This window comes from Setaria italica, chromosome IX (assembly GCF_000263155.2).
Source record: "Setaria italica strain Yugu1 chromosome IX, Setaria_italica_v2.0, whole genome shotgun sequence".
Taxonomy (NCBI): Eukaryota; Viridiplantae; Streptophyta; class Magnoliopsida; order Poales; family Poaceae; genus Setaria; species Setaria italica.
In genome coordinates, this window is record NC_028458.1 from 17,588,076 (window position 1) to 17,608,312 (window position 20,237).

Genomic DNA, 20,237 nt, shown 5'->3' on the forward strand with positions numbered 1-20,237 from the left:
TCGATCTATTATATTTTATAAAATATTACCCATCGGTATTATTATGAAATATTCTAATGGCATATGTGGGTAAATTTATAATGGCATATATAGTTGGGTAACTTTTTAGAAAATATAATAAACCCTAACCAAGATTTGAATTCCGTGCAGACCCATCCCCAATTGCTACCGCGTGTCCACTCGAGGAATCCAACAGAAAGACTCTCAGCTCTGCATCAACACGTGCAGCTTGGACGGTTAGCTCCCAGGTGGAAGGCTTAGCTCTTTTTCCTCGACAAGAGCCGCTTGCATCTCATCTGTGGTCCACCTACTTGTGGTCGAGCCCGCCGACCGCCACCGCCGCCCTCCGTCATCCGCCGCCGTCGTCCTCATCCGCGAGGGGCCACCACTCGTGCTCGTCGTCTTCCGCTGCAGTCCTCCGTCGTCCGGCTCCGTCCGCTGCCGTCTTCCTCGTCCGTGAGACGCCACCACTCGTGCTCATCGTCAGCCACCGCCGTCCTCTGTCATCCGCTGCTGCCATCCTCCATCATCCGCCGTCTCCCTCATCTGTGAGGGGCCACCACTTGTGCCCATTCCCTCTCCATCCGTCTCTCTTGCTTCTCCTGTTGATTGGCAGTCCGGAGTGAAAAAGTGCCCTGCTTCAACTCTTTAGATACTTGGTGCTGAAAAGGCACTTTCAGGTACTTCAGGAGTTGTTTGTGTATTTTTTAGCCTCTTATTGATTTCAAGATACTTGGATCCAGACAATTGATTATTGTTGCAAATATTCAAACTTTTCCCTTTATGCCTTTGAACTCATTTAGTTTGCTATTCTCTTTTCAATTGCAGAGCTCTGAAAACTCGTGGAAATACACCAAAGTATGGCCTTATATTCCACTCATCATTCATTGGCCGTGCATAAGCTAGGAACAAGGGCTGAATGGCTCGATACCTGGCCAACAAGTGTTCCATTGCTTCACGTATTGATTGTTATTCAGGTCAGCTACAGAATTTGTTTGCACACTTTACATATGTTGACACCCTACTCTGAGACTCCTAACTGTTATTTTTCTTTGGATTCCAGAGTTGAATACATCCATTTTTGAACAAAACAAGTTGAGGAGAGACTAGACTTCTATGACAAGGGTGTTGCACCTCATAAGAACATTGATGTGATGAAAGCTGCCATCGAGGGTATAAATAGGAGGAAAGTTGCCATCAAGTTCCTCGACGAGATCGAGCTCACCACCTAGTTGGAAGTCATGTTCTTGGAGTAGTTCGGAGTGTAAATGTTTGATGTTGTAGTTTGTACTTTGTAGTAATCACAGATGTACAGAGATTTTTTGTTGACAAGATCAATTGTCCATGTAGGATCTGTGCAATGATATGTAGATGGCTTGACATGACCAATGTATCACCTTTTCTTTTGATATGAAATATATATGGATGTTTCAAATTTTGGAATGTGATGCATGTCGGCGTTTAAACCCGGCAACCTACCCAGGGCAGTACCCAGGATAGAGTTTTGGTTGGTGGGTGTTACCGAAATCAGGAACTCGATGGTGTACGTAGGCACGTGATTTAGACAGGTTCGGGCTGCTAGATCGCGTAATACCCTACGTCCTGTGTGTCATTTTCTTGTATTGGATTGAACTTGTTTTGAGGGGGTCCCTGCCCGCCCTTATATATCGAGGGAGCAGGGTTACAAGTCGGTTATCTTACAGGAATACTAGTCGGATTCGACTAGAGAGTCCTACTCTAATTGTTACGAGTATTTTTTCGAGTCCTCGAGTAGTTCCTGTCCTCCACATAGACTACGCTGCCCTGCACTGTAGTCTCCATATCTTACACGTCTTGGTGTGCAGCCTTGTATACGGATCTGTCCAAACCCTCTAGTGGGCCCATAGATGTATGTACGACAAGCCACCGAGTATGTTTTAGTCAAATGCAGCAGTTTTGAGTACCTTCACAGGCTTCATCCGACTGGTTTTTAGTGCTCTCCTGAGTAATCTGTCAAGGTTGAGTCTTTAAGTGACTCGAGTACTACCATGCGGCTAGAATGTACTCGAGTCTCATTTGATGTTGTCTTGAATGTCTATCCTTGAATTCATATATGGAGGTGTGATGAAAATCGTACTCCATATAGAGTAGCCCTCGAGCCTTAGGTTGAATCGAAGAATCAGGCTGAGGGTCAATCTGCAACTTCATTGTCTTTGCCTTGAACTTCAAAAGAAAAAACTTTCCTACTAACGGGCATGTGGCACACAGCCCCCGAGCCGTTACCCGACTAGTTTCAGGAGGTATAAGGGTCAACCAATAGTCATCATGACCGTTTGCCAATAGTAACATTATCACTTGTGAAAATTTCGGTAACTGACGGTCATATGCGAATTTTGCAGCTGGGGGTGAAAACATCGGGCCATTACCTCCATTTACTCCGCCTCTATTATAAATAGATGGGAGAAGTTACTCCTCCCATTTACTTTGCCATTTGCATATGCTATTTGCCTTTGCTGAAAACCCTAGCCCCGAGCGCCACCGTAGTCCAATCTTAGATCGCCAACGCCGTCTCCCCCCTTTCGAGCCCCCAAGTATATACGCATGAAGAGGCTTGCAACAATCAGGATGAGGAGGAAAGCTGCTAGTGTCAAAGGTGCTGAAGGTTCCAAGAAGGGATCCAAAAGGGGGAAGGAGCCACGGTTGCCTCCGCCCAAGTACGGGAAAATGAACCAGACCGTGCCGCCAAATCAAGCCTTGGCTTGGAAGAGGTCCACCTTGAAGAAGGAGGAGATCCAGGCCCTGATGATGGTGAAGCTACTGAAGGACCAAGCAGTCGTAGGCTGGTGGTGTGCCTACTGTCGGTGTTTAAACCCGGCAACCTACCAAGGGAGTACCTGAGATAGAGTTTTGGTTGGTCGGTGTTGCCAAAATCAGCAACTCGATGGTGTACGTAGGCACGCGATTTAGAAAGGTTCGGGCAGCTAGATCGCGTAATACCCTACATCCTGTGTATAGCTTGCTCGTATTGGATCGAAATTATTTTGAGGGGGTCCCTACTCGCCCTTATATGCCGGTGGAGCAGGGTTACAGGTCGGTTGTCTTACAAGAGTACTAGTTAGATTCAACCAGAGAATTCTATTCCAACTAGGAAGAGTAGTTTCCTTGTCCTCGGCTAGTCAGTGATGTGTGAGACAACTTCAGACTTGTGAACTAGAGGAAACATCCAGCAAAAATGCGAGAAGTCGTCCAAAATGACTAGGTAGTAGCGATAACTAGAGACGCTAGCAACGGGAGAAATCCAAACATCACAGTGAACTAACTCAAAAGGAGCAGAGCTGCGAGAGCTAGAATGTGAGAAAGGTAACCGCACATGTTTCCCTAATTGACATGAATGACATAAAGTGTGACTGTCTTTAATACAGGCAATAAATGAAGTCTGTCTAAGTGTAGCGATGGTGATAGGACCAGAGTGACTAAGATGGAGATGCCACAAACTGGAGGAGATGGCGAGGCCAGCGTGGGGCGCTGCAAAGCTGGATGCTGAAGATATGGTGTAAAGATCGTCGACGCTATTGCAGCAAAGAATCACGCGTCTAGTTGGAAAATCCTTGACAGAAAAACCAAAGGCATCAAACTCTATGGTGCAGTTATTGTCCTTTGTAAACTGACGAACAGAAAGCAGATTACGAATTAAAGAAGGGACAACAAGGACATTGTTAAGGCGAAAGTGGGAGGTGGGGGTGGTTAGGGTGGAGTTGCCATGGCACGTGGCGGGAAGGGTGTGACCGTTACCGATAGTAATAAAGGAGTGAGAGGGAGGAAGAGGGGAAACAATAATACCATCCAAAGACGACATGTGACCGGATGCACCCGAGTCAATGACCTAGCCGCCGTTCTGCAGCACCATCTGGTTCAAGATGGCAACCAAGCCCGCTTGGTCCCAAGTTGGCACCTGAGGGGATGCCTGAATGGGGACGTAGGCGGTGTGGGCCTGCGGAGGAGGGCTGAGGAGGCTAGGGGCGCCGGCGTGCCAGCCCCCACCGTCCTGACCGCCGACCTGCTGGAAACCCGGGGCACCATAGGAGGCAGGCCCCGGACTGAAGCAGAACCACGGGCTAGTGGGCCGTGGGGGCCCGCTGCCGCCCTTCTTATGTTGCCACTTATTTTTGCCGCCGCCGTCGCCAATCTGGACAAAACCAGACGACAGGCGACACCCACCCCGTACAGCCGGAGGATGATGACGACGAAGAGTTCCCAGCGAGGAAGGCGGTGGAGTTGGAGATCTTCTCCTCGTTGGCAAGGCGAAGTTCCTTCAGGGCGAGCATGTCCCGCGCCTAGGCGAAGGATGGAAAGTTGGCGGTGGAGTTGGTGATGTTGTCGGCGGTGTTGGAGAAGCATGGGTTGAGGCCGTGGAGGAGGTTCAGGACAAGCTAGGAGTCCTGAATGGGATGGCCAACGTCGCGGAGGGCGTCGGCGAGGGTCTTCATGCGGCTGTAGTACTCGGCGATGAAGGAGTCGCCCTGTGTCATGGAGTGGAAGTCGTGGCTGAGGAAGATCGCCCGGGACTGCTTGTTGGCATGAAAGAGGCCCTCGATGGTGAGCCAAAGATCCCGGGTGGTCTGATCGTTGGCGGTCATGGCAAGGTCGAGCACGGAGTCGTCAACGGAGCCGAAGAACCAGGAGCGGATGCAGCAATCCGCTTGATCCCGGTCGGGATCCTAGGGATGGGGCGCTACCGTACTGTCGATGTGCGACTTGCGGCCAAACTTGCCACACATGGACTTGAAGAAAGACGCCTACTTAGTGTAGGCGGAGGACTTCATCGTCAACATCATGGGAATGTGAGACTTGACAGAGATGATGGCGTAGGGGTGGATGACGGGTGGCGGAGCATGAATAAGATGCAAACCGCCACCAGGGGGAGCGCCACCGCCGGCGCCAGGAGGGGGACCGGGGGGTGGCACAGGGGCACCACTGCCAGCGCAGGAGGAGACGGACCAGGAGGCGGCGGCACAAGGGCGCCACCATCGGCGCCAACTGGCAGCACAGAGCCATCAGCAAGGGCGGTGGCATCGCCAGATACGGAAGAGTCGGAAGAGGAGAGGGTGGCCATGGTGTACGGCAGGGAGGGAGCGCACGCGACAGGAGGTGCAATGGAGGGTGTGGTGGCGACGTAGCAGGAGGGGCGCCACCCTAGGGTTACGTGCGCTAAGGAGAGGAGAGGAGGCCCATGACCTAATCTCATGATACCATGTAGAGAAATAGATGGAACCACACATCCTAATCAGGGGGTGACCTCTATATATATGTCCAATATGGCTTGGAGTATAAGAAATACATCAAGTGTACAAGGAAAGGATAAATACATCATAATATACACATATACTTCCTAATAGTGATTACCAAAAAGTACAAACTACAACATCAAACATTTACACTCCGGACTGCTCCAAGAACATGACTTCCAACTAGGTGGTGAGCTCGATCTCGTCGAGGAACTCGATGGCAACTTTCCTCCTGTTTATACCCTCGATGGCAGCTTTCATCACACCAAGATTCTTACGAGGTGCAACACCCTTATCATAAAAGTCTAGTCTCCCCTCAACTTGTTCACACAATTTCTTTCGGAAAATGGATGTATTCAACTATGGAATCCAAAGCAAAATAACAGTCATGAGTCTCAGAACAGGATGTCAACATATGTAAAGTGTGCAAACAAATTTTGCAACTAACCTGAATAACAATCAATACGTGAAGCAATGGAGCACTTGTTGGCTAGGTATCGAGCCATTCGGCCCTTGTTCCTAGCTGATGCACGACCAATGAATGATGAGTGGAATATAAGGCCATACTTTGGTATATTTCCATGAGTTTTCAGAGCTTTGCAACTGAATAGAGAATAGCAAACTAAATGAGTTCAGAGGCATAAAGGGAAAAGTTTGAATATTTGCAACAATAATCTATGGTCAGCATCCAAGTATCTTGAAATCAATAAGAGGCTAAAAAATACACAAACAACTCCTGAAGTACCTGAAAAGTGTCTTTTCAGCACCAAGTATCTGAAGAGTTAAGGCAGGGCACTTCTCGCTTCGGACTGCCAATCAACACGAGAAGCGAGAGGGACGGATGGAGAGGGAATGTGCACGAGTGGTGGCCCCTCACGGATGAGGGATACGGTGGCGGACGACGGCGGCGGTTGACGACGAGCACGAGTGGTGGCCTCTCGCGGACAAGGGAGACGGCGCCGAATGACGGAGGACGGCGACCGGACGACGGAGGACGAGTGGTGGCCCCTCGCGGATGAGGATGGCGGCGGCGGACTACGGAGGATGGCGGTGGCGGGCGGCGGGCTCGACCACAAGTAGGTGGACCCCGCGTGAGATGAGAGTAGCTGGACTACGGAGGATGGCGGTGGCGGCCGGCGGACTTGACCACAAGTAGATGGACCCCGCGTGAGATGAGAGCGGCTCTTGTCAAGGAAAAAGAGCTAAGCTGTCCGCTGGGAGCTGACCGTCCAAGTCAAACGTGTTGATGCAAAGCTGAGAGTCTTTTCATTGGATTTCTTAGCCCTTGTTTACTTCCCACAAAACTTCCAACTTTGACACTATGCAAAAAGAAGATTCCCCATCACATCAAACTTGCGGTACATGCATGGAGTACTAAATGTAGACGAAATCAAAAACTAATTGGACAGTTTTGTTGTACTTTGCGAGACGAATCTTTTGAGCCTAATTAGTCAATATTTGGACAATAATTCACAAATACAAACGAAACGCTACAGTGTCGCATTTATGGCAAAATGCTAATTTGGCACCTTCCAACTTCCCAAGTAAACAAGGGCTTAGGTGGACACGCGGCAGCAATCGGAATGGGTCCGCACAGGACCGTCCCCACGGAATTCTTTTTTCCGTCTTCTCGTGTATTTTGCCGCGCGGGTGCCGCGGTACCGTCCGGCGTCCGCGCCTGCCGTCCAGTTCAGACTCCAGAATGGTCACCGCAAAACGTGCAGTGAGGCACGCACACGCTGGCGCGCAGGTGCCAATCTCCTGCCGGCTTTTATGCGAGCGGCCGCCTTCCCCACGGCCAGTCGGTCACACCGACTGCTGCAGTGACCCGTGAGCACTGGTCCCGGTTAGCTGGATCAGCTCCTCTTTTTGAGGACCAGCACAAGCAGAGAAGCAGTCCTTGAAAGCGATGCGCGCCCTCAGTAGTCACAGTCAGTACTGCTTTGCTGGACGTCCAATGAGGACTTTGACCTCCCTTTTCTAATTTTCTTTTCAGGATTTCCTCGATGTCACATCAAATATTTAGAAGCTAATGAGGATAATTAAATATAAATTAATTATAAAACTAATTACAAAGACGGAAGCTAATTGTCGAGACGAATCTATTAAGTCTAATTAATCCATCATTAGTACATATTTACTGTAGCATCACATTATCAAATCATGGATTAATTAGACTTAATTTGATTTGTCTCGTAGTCTGTGCGATTGATTTTATAATTAATTTATGTTTAATACTTCTAATTAATATCTAAATATTTGATGTGATAGGAATTTTACGAGCTCCGAAGAACCAAACGGAACCTAGACCTTGTTTACTTCACTCCCAACTTCCAACTTTGGCACTATGCAAAAAGAAGATTCTCCATCACATCAAACTTGCGGTATATGCATGGAGTACTAAATGTAGACGAAATTAAAAAATAATTGTACAGTTTTGTTGTACTTTGCGAGACGAATCTTTTGAGCCTAATTAGTCAATATTTAGATAATAATTCACAAATACAAACGAAACGCTACAGTGTGCTACAGTGATGTACAAGTAATTTGGCATCTTCAAACTTTGGCAACTAAACAAGATCCTAATTTCTTGGCAAGGAAACGGGGAAACTGACAAATCTAGAGATTTGACTTGCTACTAGAACTACAATGATCAGTGCCGTTGATGCTTCCTCGTTTAATTACGCTCAACCCGGTACTAGAGCGCGCAGTCCGGTACGAGAGATTCCGTAATAATTACGCTCTTAGTACTGCAGATTCTTGAGAGCTGGGCTCCGCCGCAGATCGACTGCAAGCAAGACAACGGCTACTGTACTAGCTCCACTCCACCTGCGACGGCAAACCGATGAAGCCCACCACCCTCGGCCCAACCTTCCAGAACCCCGCCGCCGACAAGCCTGATGCCACCGCCGGTGGCGTGCTCTGGCCGTCCCGGGTATGCTACCTCGTCGCTCTCGCCACCACTCTCTGGGCCGTGGCATCCATTTTGTTCCCGCCGACGCCGTTCTCCCTCCCCCTGCTGCCCAGCGTCACCGTCACCCAGCACCCTCCACGCGAGCCGCCGCCGCCGCCGGTGCTCGCCGGGCAAGCTATGCAGGCGCCGTCCCCGAAGTCAAATCGAGCCGTGACGGCCGACCGCTGCGCGGGGCGGTACATCTACGTGTACGACTTGCCACCGCGCTTCAACGACGACATCGTCCGCGGCTGCCGCGCGCTCCGGCCGTGGATGGACATGTGCCCGTACATGCCCAACTGCGGCATGGGCCGGCCGCTGGGCGCCGAGGGAGGCGCCTTCCCGGGCCCCGGTTGGTACGCCACCGACCAGTTCATGCTCGACGTCATCGTCCGCTGCCGGATGCGGCGCTACGAGTGCCTCACCCGCGACCCCGCCCGCGCCGCGGCCGTGTTCGTGCCGGCCTACACCAGCCTCGACGGCGGCCGGTACCTCTGGAACGGCACCGCGACGCGGGACGCGCTCGCGCTGGACCTCGTCGCGTGGCTGTCGCGGCGCCCCGAGTGGCGCGCCATGGGCGGCCGCGACCACTTCCTGGCGGCCGGCCGGACCGCGTGGGACTTCCTGCGGAAGACCGACGACGGCGGCGACTGGGGCACCAAGCTGCTCCGCCTCCCGGCCGTCCGGAACATGACGGCGCTCGTCCTCGAGATCGACCCGTGGAACCAGTCGACCACCCTCGCGGTGCCTTACCCGACCTACTTCCACCCGGCGACGGCCGCCGACGTGTGCGCCTGGCAGGAGAAGGCGCGCGCGGCGGAGCGCAGGTGGCTCTTTTCGTTCGCCGGCGCGGCGCGGCCCGGGAGCAAGAAGACCGTCCGCGCCGAGATCTTCCAGCAGTGCGGCGCGTCGAGCCGCTGCGGGATGTTCCGGTGCACGAACGCGTCCGACTGCGAGTCGCCGGCGGCGCCGGGCGCCGTGATGCGCCTGTTCGGGAGCTCCAGCTTCTGCCTCCAGCCGCGCGGGGACACGCCGACGCGGCGGTCCACGTTCGACGCCGTCCTGGCCGGGTGCATCCCGGTCTTCTTCCACCCGGACTCGGCGTACACGCAGTACACGGCGCACCTCCCGCCGGATCCCGAGAGCTGGTCGGTGCTCATCATGCACACCGACGTGACGGGCCGGAACGTGAGCATCGAGGAGACGCTGAGCAAGATCCCGCCGGCGGCGGTGAAGGGGATGCGCGAGGAGGTCATCCGGCTCATCCCGAGGTTGGTGTACGCGGACCCGAGGTCGACGCGCGTCGACTTCAAGGACGCGTTCGACATCGCGGTGGAGGCAGTCCTCGATCGAGTGGCCAAGCGGCGTCAGGGCGATGTCGTCGACGGCGAGGGACGCTGATGGACCGGTGGCTGGCGAGGGGATCTCATCAGCTGTCTCGACTCTGCCACCGTCACGTGGAATCCCCTCATCGATGGCGACGTGCGCGCACGCATCTAGGAGCATACGGATGGCACTTCGACGCGTGTCTTCCTGCCATGCGGCATGGCTACCGGCGGAGTGGCGCGCTCTGCGGAGCAGCCCTGGGCATTCGTTTTTAAAACTTGGTTTGGTTTTCTCTTTAAGGCCTTCTTTTAGAAAAACATGATATTTTTGTCCTTTTTTTGCAATCCAATTGATGCGTATATTGTCATTGTGAAGGAATGACCTTATGCAAACTAGCTCTAAAGAAGATTTTTGTTTTCCCATGGTTGTTTTTTCTGCGGAGTAGTGCCTAACAGAATTGCTAACTACTGGCACAAACAAGCGGCTTGAGTTGGTTTACACTACGGGCTGTATGGGAGGCTTCACCCAAAATTGATGAAGCTAAAGTACTAACTTCATTCAGCTTCTAGTTTATTTTTACTTTGCTTTACGAAACAGTTACATCACACAACATGTGAAGCTAAAGTCACTATAAATCCTGCTAAATAAGCCCTGACTATATAAATGGTCAGATCGGTTGCACGAATCAAGCTGGCACAATAGCCGACAAATTTAGCCTAGCCTAAGCTTGTACCGTCGCTAGGCACGCCGAATGGCCCAACCACGATCATATTCTAGCCAGCCTGAGTTTGTAAAACCAACCTCTCATTTTTCATGCTCGAGCGACCCGGCATGTAGGGAGAGAGAGAGTTTGGCTTATAATAGATTTTATAAATAATTATACATTAAGTTTGAATTTGATTAAATTGAATTGCATACTTCACTCATGCCAAAAATAAATGAAGGATAAGATCAATCATGCACATTTTCTAAATTAATGCACAAATTTAAATTACTATATGATTTTTTGATGTGAGAGGAGAGAGTTTTGACTTACCTCTATGTGAGTTCTAACCGTCACAAAAAATTCGAGATTTTTACACAACTAGTTTAGCACAAAATATAGTATGTTTTAATAAGATACGATATAAATTGGTACTAAAGTCAGAATGACACAATATTAAGTCTTCGGTAGGACTCCCACAGAAGTTTTGGTCAGAAATAGCAAGAAATTGCTCGGCCGGTCCAAATGCAAAGGTTTGTTCTTTGTTTGTACCGCAAATTTATCCATTCCCAGGTTTGCATTGTTAACACTTGTGAAGCCATAGAAATCAACGTGTACGTTATTGAGCAATGAAGAAGTGACAAAGAGCTACTCCCTCCGTTACAAATTGTAGGTCGTTTTAGTTTTTCTAGGTGCATATATATTATTATGTATCTAAATGTACTGTATATCTAAATGCATAATATTTAAATACACTGTATGTCTAGATGCATAATAATATCTATCAATCTAGAAAAGTCAAAACGACCTACAATTTGAAATGGATGGAGTATTATATTAAAAAATTTACTCAAGCATCGTGCGTAGAGGTATAGCTTGTACTAAAAAATTTTGCTATATAGGGCACGGTAGATCTTCAAGCTTTGGATCGCGTGCTCGGCCTAGCGCCCGACCGGTTGATCGAGTTGACACATCACCAACGACGGTGTTGAACGATCGTAACACAGCACGATCGAACGTACACTGATGATGCCACGCGTTTGATTAGAGGCAAGATGTGTCACGTGCACCATAGAGGTTCGTTGTTGAAGTTCGGTCGCTGCGTTCCAGGTGCCAACAAATTCAAGCAAATGAACAAAATCGTGCATTGAGGATTTAAAATCGCATAGTTTTGTGCACACATTCGAATTTTGGCGACCTTTAATATCTGAACCAAAGCCTAAAGTACAAGAGAGAAAAAGAAGACTTCTCGAGGCTCCCGTGCTCCTGACTCCTACGGTCATAAGGTCTAGGGACAAGCCGAAGATCCCCATGCAAATGCTCCGGAATGCCATGACAAGAAGGCAGCTCCATACGAGTGCGTCCCAAAGCCACCGGTGCATCAGCGTTCCGGCCCTGACGCCACCGGCGCGTCCCTCAGGACACCCGGCCAACGACCGCGCCCCGGCGCCGCTTAGCCACCCGATCAATGACCGCATCCAAGGCTATATCGAACGCGTCCTTGAAATCCAGGCGCGTCGACCTCGGGTCCGCGTACACCACCCTCGGGATGAGCCTGATCACCTCCTCCCGCATCGCCCTCACCGCCTCCGGCGAGATCCTGCTCAGCGTCTCCTCGATGCTGACGTTCCGGCCGGTCACGTCGGTGTGCATGATGAGCACCGACCAGCTGTTGGGGTCGCTCGGGAAGTGCAGCTTGTACTGCGTGTACGCCGAACCCGGGTGGAAGAACACCGGGATGCAGCCGGCCAGGATGGCGTCGAACGTGGACCGCCGCGTCAGGGTGTCCCCGCGCGGCTGCAGGCAGAACTCTGAGCTCTCGAACACGCGCGTGGCGCCGCCCGGCCAGTAGCAGCTGGCGCCGCTGCCGCAGTCGAACAGGTTGCAGCGGCTCGACGCGCCGCACTGCCGGATGATCTCCGCGCGGATCGTTTTCTTGCTCCCGGGCCGCGGCGCGCCGGCGAACGAGAAGTGCCACGGGCGCTCCGCCCTCCGCACCTTCTCCTGCCAGGCGGCGACGTCGGCGGCCGCCTCCGGGTGGAAGTACGTCGGGTAAGGTATCGCGAGGCTGCTCCAGGTCCGAGCCTCGCTTGTTCCGAAATTGTCCCGGTCCCACGGGCTGGTCTCCAGGATGAGCGCCGTCATGTTCCGGATGGCCGGGAGGGTGAGCAGCTTGGTGCCCCACTCCTCGTCCACGTCGGCCTTCCGCTCCAGCTCCCACGAGGTCCGCCCCGCCACCATGAAGTGATCACGGCCGCCCATGGCGCACCACTCCGGGCGCCGCACCAGCCACTCGGCGAGGTCGAGGGCGAGCGCGTCCCGCGTCGAGGTGGCGTTGAAGAAGTACCTCCCGGCGTCCATGGCGGCGTAGAACGGCACGTAAACCGCGGAGGCGAGGGAGGGGTCGCCGGTGAGGCACCCGTAGCGCTTCATCCGGCAGTGGGAGATGATCTCGAGCGTGAACTGGTCGGTGGCGTACCAGCCGCGGGCCTGGAAGACGCCGCCCTCGTCGCCCAGCGCCGGGCCCATGCCGCAATTGGCCAGGTACGGGCACATGTCCATCCACGGCGAGAGGTTCCGGCAGCCGCGGACGAGATCGGCGTTGAAGCGCGGTGGCAGGTCGTACATGTAGATGTACCGTCCCGCGCAACGGTCGTCGGCCGGCGCCGTGACGCTCCGGTTCACCGCCGGCGCGACCGACGCCGGTGGCTGCTCGGATGGAGGGCGCCGGTCGACAGGGACGACGCTGGACAGCTTCGGCAGGGAGAACGCAGCTGGCTTGAACAGCACGGACGCGACGCCGCCGTCGCTGCCTTGCATGCAGGAGTACAACACCAGGGCCCAGAATGCGGTGGATAGAATGACGAGGTGGCACATCCGGGGTGACCGGATCACGGCGCCGCTGCCGGCATCGGGCTTGTCGACGGCGTCCATGGCTTTGTTCTGGAAGTTTTCAGCGACGGGGGTGGGATTCATTGGTTTGCATGTGTTGTTTGGTTTCAGGTTACGCACACTCTGAACGTCTTCCCCATGCTACTACTAGATTTAGATATGCAGGAAGTGTCGATCTGCATCAACACTATAACACGTCAGTGAAGTATACAAGTTGTGAATGTTACGGCATTGACTTCACTGGATCGCGCGCTCTTCGTTCTTTAACAACAAAGTCGGCAACGAGCCAACGAATTGTATGACCCTAATCCGTCCTAGCATTTGCAGGTCTGAAAATAGTAACACATTGACAAGAATTTGCAGATTGCCCAGTTTCTCCTAAACTAATTATCGGTGCAAACAAGCATCAAGAAAGTTAATACTAACGGAAACAGAAATATTCCTATGAGTGCAGTGTGGAATTTTTTTATGGTCAGGGACTCAGGGTAACCTGTGGGTGCACAAAAAAAAAAGGCTTGGAGAGAAATGAATTTTCAAAACACAAACGGAAATACACAATCTTCGTTGTCATCGGGGGCGGAGCTACGTTGTAAGTTCTAGTGCGACCGCACTCAGAAAAATTTCATCTGCCTCCTATCAAATCTAAAATTTCCAGGAGCAGAGCTACGTTGTAAGTTCTGGGTGTAGCCGCACCCAGAAAAAATTTACCTATCTCCTATAAAACCTAAAATTTCACCATGTTTACTTAACTATCTACCTATCCTATGAAGGTGCCACATCCCCTCACTTTCCTCTAGCTCCGCCCCTGGTTAAACACATAGAAAAAATACCACCCTAATATACAACTCCAACCTCTCGTGGCTCTTCTATCCCAAAGATCCAAACCATATCCTGCTCCCTCCCATCTTGTATTCTTGTATCGGGCTGGTCACGGTGGTGCACCTCCCTAGCCCGACCCAGGCATGCATCTTCTCCACACAAGTTCGTAGGGCTGCTTATCGACAATAACCTTTTAGCAAAACTTCAAAAATGGTGTCAGGAGAGCTTTTTACGCAACTTTTATGCTTTGATTTTCTAATAATTTCTCAGCACAACTTTGCCTTGAGGATAACTTCTTAGGGGGAACTTTCTATGTTTGTAAACTTTTATAGCCAGCCAATGCACATAAGTTTTTTTTTGCTAATCAACTTCTCTGATAGAACTTGTTCAAAAATAAGTTTTCGAGTGGAGTAATTTGGACTCAAGTATACAAAGTCTGTATAACCTCTAAATTATTTTTTGGGTTCAATTTACTCCCACAACTATATCAATTGTCCAATTTACCTGTTAGTCAGGTTTGTTTTTTTTTCTCTCCACACACAAGTGGAAAATTAAGCTAAACTTTTTAGGGTGATAGCAAACATTTATAATATAAGTTAAAAATACATTATGAATCTTATAATTATTTTGAAGGCTGGACCATATAATAACAAGTTAATCATTAGGATATATAATTGTACAAAAATTAATGATGGAAAATCCATATATTTAACAGACGTTCACTATCATCCTACACAGTTTAAACATAAAACTTCACTTTTGCATAGAGAAACAAAAATTACAAATATGGTCAAGGGGGGCAAATTTGACCGATTGATGTGATTGTGGATGTAAATTAAACTAAAATGGTTTATAAGGTTATTCGGACTTTGGCAGAGTAATTTGAAATGTATTCTATTAGAACCGTCAACTAATTTTATTAAAACGTATAATCTAAAAAAAATTCGAAAAGTTTCCTAAAAATTTTTTGTTTAGAAACAAAAGTGGAAAAGGGAAGGGAACGAATTGCGTTGCTGGTTTGGGTAGCTTGGGTGTTTGGATACGAGCTCCTAAAGAGGGTCACATCGGATGTTCGGACGCTAATTAGGAGGACTAAATATGAGCTAATTATAAAACTAACTGCAGAACCCCTATACTAATTCGCGAGATGAATCTATTAAGCCTAATTAGTCCATGATTTGACAATATGGTTACTGCACCATTTGCTAATGATGGACTAATTAGTCTTAATAGATTCGTCTCGCGAATTAGACTCCATCTGTGCAATTAGTTTTGTAATTAAACTATATTTAATACTCCTAATTAGTATCAAACATCTGATATGACACGTACTAAAGTTTAGGAGACACCCTCTAAATTTATAGTAGGGGCAACGAACACACGTGGGTAGCCAAAAAAAGAAAGCTCCGACGCTTCGTGAAAGGAGCACGAGCACCCTATGGTCAGACCGAAGTACCGAACCGATGCAAGCGGATGAACAGAAAACCGGAATCCTACAGTAGCAGGTTGAATCATGCATAGGTTCCTGTCTGAGCACCATCCGGAAACACATTCAACTTCAGCATTGGAACCAAATGGTTTTGGAGTGCATAGACTCCAATGCCGAGCTACCACGCTCGTTGTGATGCCCACCTAGACTCGTAGTGCAAAATTTCTGCGTGACAAAGAAATCAATCATGTGCAGGACAACGAAGATTACACTTTGACAAGGCAGCTGATGGGTGCAGTCATGCGACTCTAGAGCCTTGGGCAGATGCAAGGCAGACGATGAGACAGCAAGCCAAGCCAGCCGCCGGTGCATCAGCGTGCGTCGGCGTCTCCCCGCCGCCGCTTGGCCACCCGGTCAATGACCGCCTCCACCGCGACGTCGAACGCGTCCTTGAAATCGACGCGCCTCGACGTCGGGTCCGCGTACACCACCCTCGGGATGAGCCGGATCACCTCCTCCCGCATCGCCTTCACCGTCTCCGGCGGGATCTTGCTCAGCCTCTCCTCGATGCTCACGTTCCGCTCGCTCACCTCCGTGTGCATGATGAGCACCGACCAGCTGCTGGGTTCCTTGGGCAGGTGCAGCGTGTACTGCGTGTACGCCGACCCGGGGTGGAAGAACACCGGGATGCACCCGGCCAAGATGGCGTCGAACATGGACCGCCGCGTCAGCGAGTCCCCGCGCGGCTGCAGGCAGAACTTCGAGATCTCGAACACGCGCATCACGGCGCCCGGCGACTTGCAGCTGTTGGCGTCACCCTTGCCGCTGCACCGGAAGAGCTTGCAGCGGCTCGACGCGCCGCACTGCTGGAAGATCTGCGGCCGCACGGTCTCGCGCTGCCACGGGTGTGGCGCGCCGGCGAACGCGAAGAGCCACGTGCGCTCCGCCCCGCGCACCTTTTCCTGCCAGGCGGCGACGTCCGCGGCCGCCTCCGGGTGGAAGTAGGTCGGGTAGGGCACGGCGAAGTTGGCCCGGCGCCACGGGCTGGTCTCCAGGACGAGCACCGTCATGTTCTGGACGGCCGGGAAGTTGAGCAGCTTGGTGCCCCACTGCTCGTCGACGTCGTCGTAGCGCCGGAAGTCCCAGGCGGTCCGTCCGGCCACCATGAAGTGGTCGCGGCCGCCCATGGCGCGCCACGGCGGGCGCTCTGCCAGCCACGCGACGAGGTCGACGCCGAGCGCGTCACGCAGCGAGGTGCTATTCCACATGTGCCTCCCGCCGTCGAGGCTGGCGTAAAAGGGGACGTACACGGCGGCGGCGAGGGACGGGTCGCCGGTGAGGCAGTCGTAGCCCTTCATCCGGACGTGGAAGATGAGATCGAGCGTGAACTGGTTGGTGGCGTACCAGCCGTGGGGGGAGAAGACGCCGCCCTCGTCGCCCAGCGGCCGGCCCATGCCGGAGTTGGCCAAGAGCGGGCACATGTCGTAGAACCGCCATAGCTTCTTGCAGTCGCGGACGAGATCGTCGTTGAAGCGCGGCGGGAGTTCGTACATGTAGATGTACCGCCCCGCGCAACGGTCGCCCGGCGGCGCCGTCGCGCTCCGGTCCAAGTGCGCCGCGGCTTCCACCGCCGGCGGCGACCGTGCCTGCACGGAGAGCGCCGACGGCGGCGGCGGCTGCTCGGGTGGAGTGCGCCCGCGGTCGGCTGTGTTGCCGGACAGCAGGGGAGGAAGGGAGAACGCCGCCTGCTTGAAGAGGACGGACGCCACGCCTCCGCCGTCGCCTTGAGTGCTTGAGTAGTGCAGGAAGAACACGAAAGCCCAGAAGGCGGTGGAGAGGATGGCGAGGTGGCATATCCGGGAAGGCCGGAGCACGCCGCCGCCGCCGCTGTGCTTGCCGGCGGCGCCCTCGGCATCTTTCTGCAAGTTTACTTCGAAGCTGGTGGTGAGCTTCGTGGCTTCATCGGTTTGTATCTGGCTAGCCATGGTTTGCAGTTTTCGCACAGATCGCTAAACGTCTTCCACTTCTACGCACATGGTGCTTGCTACCGTATGGGGAGGGTCTGTGATCTTAATCTAGTACTCCCTGAAGCCACTACGATTAATCTTGTGTTCCCTGAAATTAACGCAGAAGCGCTACGATACCGAGAGAGATCCAGACAACAAAAGATGGGTACAGACGAGACCAACTGGCTACCGTGGTCAATGCTTCGACTACTTACAAGTTGTGAGTTTTCTTTAACACATTACACATGCATGGCATTAAAAAACTGTAGAGATTTGTTTGCTCTTGACTTTCCTTCTATTCTTGTTCTTTGATTCTTCAAAGGGATCAACGAAACGGTATGCAGAGAATCCATCCTTACAAGATACAGTATTATTCAGCCTGCTACATGAATTAGAGGAAAATATTTTTGGATTAGGGACAGTGGTGGAGCCAAAATCAAAACTTATGGGGAGGGGCTTGCTTCTTCCTCCTCCTTCATCTCCACCTCTTTTTCTTCTTTTTTATCTCTTCTCCTCCTGCTGTAGGGGGCGCACCCCTCCCTTAGCGCACCCCTCCCTTGTATATCCGTCGGAATGGAAGAAGGGAATTTCAGCCAACGGCTAATCGTGGGGTTTAGGATTTTGGTGAAGAGCGTGGAGTCATTGGTCCATTTGAAGAAGAAAGCTTTGAGATGGTCAGTTGGTGACTGTGGAGAGCACAAGGATTTGGAGCAGGAGGACTTCAGTTCATGGTAGTCGATGTAGCAAGGAAGAAGGTAATAATCGATTGACAACAAGTCATTCCCATGTCTGTTAAATTAAATTGAGCTATAGCCTACGCCTGTACAGTAATAATACTTTAACCATGTGCTCCTTTGTCCACAAATATAGCTTTTTTTAGTTTTTTCAGAAGTCAAATATTATAAACAATGACCGTTAATAGAAAAAAATATAAAAGTTACTAACGTATAAATGACCAACTAGCATAATATGCAATTCTTTCTGTCTAAAGTAATTTATTTTTGTAGATATCATTGATTAAAGTGACGTATTGAAGACCGTATTTTAACATACGAATCTCGGTCAGGGTCTCGGGCCATTCTCGAGTTGTTATTGAGCCACGTCGCTCGTTTTCCCAGTTGTTGGATCTCAGCCTGCGCCGTGCTCTAGCCGTTGATCTCGGGCTTGGTTACTCGACGTTTCTCGAGAGCTCTCTGTTACTTTCCAGGCCACAGCCGCGGGCGGAGAGCTCGAGCTCCGCCATGGCCTCGGCCCTTTCCCTCCGGGAGCACCGCGCTGCAGCTGCGGAGTAGACGCCACCAAGCGCGGACTTTGGCGAGAGGTCCTGCTCGTGGCATTGGGCGTGAGCGCGACTCCGGTAACCCCGGCGCCCTCTCACAGTATTGGTGGGCCATGCGCTTGTCCCATCTCCGGCGGCCGGCGGCAGCGCCACGCGGGGCTCGTTCGCTTAGGTGCATCCCGCCGCATCCATCTCGCTCTCCCATCGTCGCTGCGCCTAGACAGCATGCGCTCAACCTTCCCCGTATACTCTCTTCCTCCACTGCTGTGCATGTATCTAAGCTCTTCCGTCAGTGATGCTGTATAGGAGGGAGTTCAGGAGTACGCACACAAGTTATTCGACGAAATACCACTTCGATTGAGGTAGCAGGCTCAGGACATCTAAGCCTCAAAGTCGCTGCTACAAGATTGTATCCTGCTGTTTGGACCCAATGATTTGCATCCTTGTAGACTTCAAAAAATTTCTCAATCAAATTGATAGTTTGATATCTCTACTGCAGATCATTGAAATCATAGCAATCAGCATGTCCATTGTCTTGCTCGGTAGATATCTCAACAGATCTGCGCACGGTTATATTAGAGGTATGTTTAAAGTTTCAAATATTTTTACATGCAAGATTTGTACTTTTATACTATGATTAGATTAGGCTTTGATGTGCCTAGCTAAGTTGTTCCCTCTGGCAAAGCTAGATTTCATTGCGATTAAGTGATTCATACATGAAAGCGTAGACAGTAGGATTTGGATTAACAAATGAAAGAGATGGACAAAGAAACATGGTAGTGTATATGAATATGTTTGAGAAACCTGTCCATCTTAAACATGTAAACTATCGTACTTCTCGAAAGTTATGGTAAACAAAGCTGTTGTCACAGGTACATTTTCAATGGTCAAATAGTGCATTTCCCTGAGCTGTTTTCCTCTGATCAAAATAGTTTAAAGGGGCTGAAATTCGAAAAAAAAAAAGAAAAACAGTTTTCACATTGTACTGGCTTACTGAATTTTTTATTTCTATTAGACATTGGCACCGTCGGTTCATCATCCTTCAGATGCTACATAACGTGCTGATTGCTAATGAGAACCCATCCAGAACAAAAAAACGATGTGTATACTATAAAGCCAGACGATATGAATAATCGATGCTGCTTTCAAATGGACATGTGTTATTTTAAATATTTGGCTACTGCTAGAGCCCTCAGTAACTATGAACAATACATCAATTGGTGGTCTCTCAAGTCAAAGCTTCGTGTACGCCACGGTCCCCCTTCAACGATGGTAACTCATACCCAACACTAGTAACGCCGCACCATCTTTCTAGTCAATATTCTAAAATGCTTATGTTTGTGAACGGAACGAGTATAGCAGAACGGTCACCGGTTCACAACAGTGCAATTGGTACTCGATCTCCTCATTCATGCATGCGCAGCCCGTTGCACTTGCGCGCATGGTTTTGCCATAGGGATTTAACAACACGTACGTCGAGTTAGCAAATTTTCTTAGGACTTAGTAAGCTGTGTCAGCTTGGTTTTTTCATTTCAAGGTGTCACTGACACTCCATAATTACTGCTC

General features: G+C 50.9%; 3 protein-coding genes across 3 annotated transcripts; 1 reads left to right on the top strand and 2 right to left on the bottom strand.

The window, feature by feature from the left end:
• The first annotated feature begins 8,048 nt into the window (after positions 1-8,048).
• LOC101773254 (xyloglucan galactosyltransferase KATAMARI1 homolog) lies at positions 8,049-9,958 on the top strand. The gene is given in 2 exon segments (XM_004986465.4): positions 8,049-8,387; positions 8,390-9,958. Coding segments are annotated over 2 exon segments (1,452 nt in total). The 5' UTR covers positions 8,049-8,164; the 3' UTR covers positions 9,619-9,958.
• A 1,704-nt stretch (positions 9,959-11,662) lies between these two features.
• On the bottom strand, positions 11,663-13,180 carry LOC101773665 (xyloglucan galactosyltransferase KATAMARI1 homolog). The gene has a single exon (XM_004986466.1). It carries the CDS (start codon positions 13,178-13,180, stop codon positions 11,663-11,665), a length of 1,518 nt encoding a protein of 505 aa, XP_004986523.1.
• Positions 13,181-15,610: 2,430 nt separating this feature from the next.
• LOC101774072 (xyloglucan galactosyltransferase KATAMARI1 homolog) lies at positions 15,611-17,451 on the bottom strand. The gene has a single exon (XM_022823603.1). It carries the CDS (start codon positions 17,369-17,371, stop codon positions 15,758-15,760), a length of 1,614 nt encoding a protein of 537 aa, XP_022679338.1. The 5' UTR covers positions 17,372-17,451; the 3' UTR covers positions 15,611-15,757.
• Positions 17,452-20,237: the final 2,786 nt, after the last annotated feature.

Excerpts from the sequence above, each read along its gene's own strand:
- LOC101773665 (XM_004986466.1), bottom strand. The coding sequence starts at position 13,180 with ATGGACGCCGTCGACAAGCCCGATGCCGGCAGCGGCGCCGTGATCCGG.
- LOC101774072 (XM_022823603.1), bottom strand. The coding sequence starts at position 17,371 with ATGGCTAGCCAGATACAAACCGATGAAGCCACGAAGCTCACCACCAGC.